General features: G+C 41.5%; 1 protein-coding gene across 1 annotated transcript; it reads left to right on the top strand.

The window, feature by feature from the left end:
• The first annotated feature begins 1,464 nt into the window (after positions 1 to 1,464).
• Positions 1,465 to 2,363, top strand: LOC147525970 (olfactory receptor 4S2-like). Its single transcript, XM_086630717.1, is given in 6 exon segments — positions 1,465 to 1,522; positions 1,525 to 1,622; positions 1,624 to 1,687; positions 1,690 to 1,924; positions 1,926 to 2,248; positions 2,251 to 2,363. Coding segments are annotated over 6 exon segments (882 nt in total). The 5' UTR covers positions 1,465 to 1,473.
• Positions 2,364 to 3,080: the final 717 nt, after the last annotated feature.

The raw sequence follows: 3,080 nt of genomic DNA, 5'->3' as shown, positions 1-3,080 counted from the left end.
TCATTCTAAAGGTCGGCTCAGTGGTCACTGGAACGAACAGGGAGAACTGTTTGTGATTTCATTGGGCTGGACTTACAATGGTGATTTTTAACGCCAGTTGGCTGTGAATGTTTTGATACTAGAATGAACCCCATACAGCTGATAATTCTACTCTAAGGGTGCCTATTTTTGGTTAAACTCTGAGGAGAGTTTAATCTAGTTGTTCGTGGACTTCTTTGACCAAAGACACTCTGATTGTCTGGGTGCATAGGAACAAGCTAGAAATGTTAAGGACTGTGAATCTCTTTAAAGATGAAGATAATTTATTTGCTAGTAACATGTACTACTCTGGGAACTAACGCTTGGAACTGGCTGAAAAAAAGAAGCCCCATGTCCATGCTGGAACATGACCATGTCTCAGTGAGAAACTGCATAGATGCAGAAAGGCCCAGGGGTAAGGAGCTCAGCCATGGCACAAAAAGGAGGGATGGTACTGTGGAAGCCTCTGAACTACTTTCAGGGGACAAAGAGAATTATTCGATAAAGTCAACTTTAGTGATATTCATTTATTAGGCTTATTCTAGTCAATGGAAATAAAAGAGTTTTGTAAAGAACCCTAATTTAGGCATTCTACCTGTAGAGAAGCTTAGACTGACCAGCAGCTAGACCAGCTTCACTAAGAGCAAGTTAACCTTTGAGAATATTGCCCAGAGCGTACAAAAAACAAAATAATCAGTACTACGTAAAATCCATACTATGCTGGAACAGAAGATATCACTAGATTCTTCCATTGTTCCTTCATCTGAGAGTAACAGTGCTGAGATTTAGAGTTATGGTAAATACTAAATTAAGTTTTATGTGAAATTTTTTGCTGTTTTCTCCATGATAGGTAACTTTCCCAGCACTCGCTTTTCAGCCCATGAAGCTGCAAATTTATTTTTCAAAATGTATATAAACAAGATATCTATTTTTCCTCTGTGTGGTTTCATTCCTCTTTAAACAATTCAGACATCTCTTTTTACTTATAAAAGAAATCAGCATTCCAAGAAATATTTCCAGGTATTCTTAAAGGCACTGCTGCTACTAACATCGTTATCATGGATTTTGTCAACGCTGAGGGCTGGCATGGTGCATGCTGCGTGTTCTGCCCTGTACCCCTGCAGTTCTCATGAACACGCTGGCCTTGTCTTTAGGCCATGGAAGCACACCAGACCTAGAGCCAGTGCTTCAAAATCCAGAAGTCACAGCCATTACTGAAGTCTAATGCAAGGAGAATTTACTATCTGCTAAAATAAAAAATAAAAAATAAAAAATTATGGAAAATAGTAGCTTCATAAGATTAATATTAATCCTATAGTCTGCATGCACTTACCATATGGAATTTAGTATTAATCATGAAAAAGCCTGATGAATCATACATCTTTATTTTTCCAAGTGTATAGACTATATATCGTATATTGCCCCCAACTGATTAACACGGAGAATGAAAGCAGCATGAAGGAGCTCATTCTTGTGGGCCTCTCAGAGAACCAAAGAGTACAGAAAACATGTTTCTGTTCTATATGATTATTGTGGCAGGAAATCTGCTAATTGTTATCGCTGTAATTAGCAGTCAACATCTGAATTCCCCCATGTATTTTTTCCCTTTCTTATCTGTCCTTTGTAGAGATCTGCTACTCTTCTGTCACAGCTCCCGAAACGATTGCAGACTTGTTGAAAATAAAACTATTTCCTTTGTGGGTTGCACAGCCCAGCTGTTTGGGGTGTATTTCTTTGGCTGCGCTGAGATCTTCATCCTCACAGTGACGGCCTATGACTGCTGCACAGCCATCTGCAGCCCTCTCCACTACACTGCCTTCATGACCAGGTGTGTTCATGAACAGATGGTGATCAGCTCATGGGTGGGAGGCTTCGTGCATTCCATGGTGCAGTCTCTCTTAACCTTGTCTCGTGTTCTATGGCCCCAACAAAATTGACCACCACTTCTGTGATATTCATCCCCTACTGCAACTGGCCTGTACCAACACCTACACCATGGGCATCATTGCTGTTGCCAACAGTGGAATGACAGCTCTGAGCTGTTTCTTCGTCCTGGTCGTGTCCCACATTGTCATCCTGGTTTCACTGAAAAGTCAAATGTCTGAAGGGCGATGCAATGCCCTCTCCTCCTGGGGGTCCCACATCACTGTGGTGATTCTGTTCTTCGGACCCTGCACATCCACCTACATACGCCCACCCAGCGATCGCTCAGGTGACAGGAGCGTGGCAGTGTCATCACATCCATGCTGAGCCCACTTATCCGCACACTGAGAAACGAGGAGGTGAAGAGTGCCATGAAAAATCCGTTAAGTAGAAAAGTGGGAAGTGAGAAGGGAGAGGTGTAGAACTGCAGTAACTTTTCCAAAGTATCAGAGAAGATCACATATCTCTCACTGTAAGTCCTTTGCTGAAAAGCTGCCTTTTGGCTCCTCTTGTAATTAGGAGCATCCCTTTCTGTTTTCTTTTTGACAAGAACAGACCCAGGCCCAGGGCTTCTAAGCACAACTAAAATACTAAATAAAGAAAAGAAATAAATAAACACTATCAAAAATATTTTAAATATTGACCAAATAAAGCATTCTATTAGTTAGCATTCGCCCAGGTATAAACTTTTAGACAGACAAACTCCATCTGCTCAGCAATCCATTTAGCTGGGAAAGGTGATGACTGCGGTCACCTGGTGCTGGAAGCAATCACATCAAGGATGCCCCTTTCTGCTTGCAACAAATGCCTTTTTATTAGAACTGCATTGTGGTATTTTGAATCCATGGGATAGCAATTAAAATCCTGTTCCTTGGTGCTAGTTGAGTCATTTGCTGATGTGAGTATCAGGAGGTAAGCTGCTCCCTTTCTAGTTCCTACCAAGTCCTTTCTGCAGTGTTTCGGCTATCGCTGATGTCATCTTTCCACCCACCCCTTCTACTCTTCAGCTTTGATTCTGTTTTTTCATTTTAGTGTTTACACAAATCCAGAATCCCAGATCACATAAAACACACATCGCTTACAGCAGGAAATGAAGTAGGCAGTAAGGAAAGCATTTAGAGGCACCATTTCATGCATCG

Source organism: Tauraco erythrolophus, unplaced genomic scaffold, assembly GCF_009769465.1.
Source record: "Tauraco erythrolophus isolate bTauEry1 unplaced genomic scaffold, bTauEry1.pri scaffold_47_arrow_ctg1, whole genome shotgun sequence".
NCBI classification, from domain to species: Eukaryota; Metazoa; Chordata; class Aves; order Musophagiformes; family Musophagidae; genus Tauraco; species Tauraco erythrolophus.
This window is presented reverse-complemented; position numbering and strand designations above follow the sequence as displayed.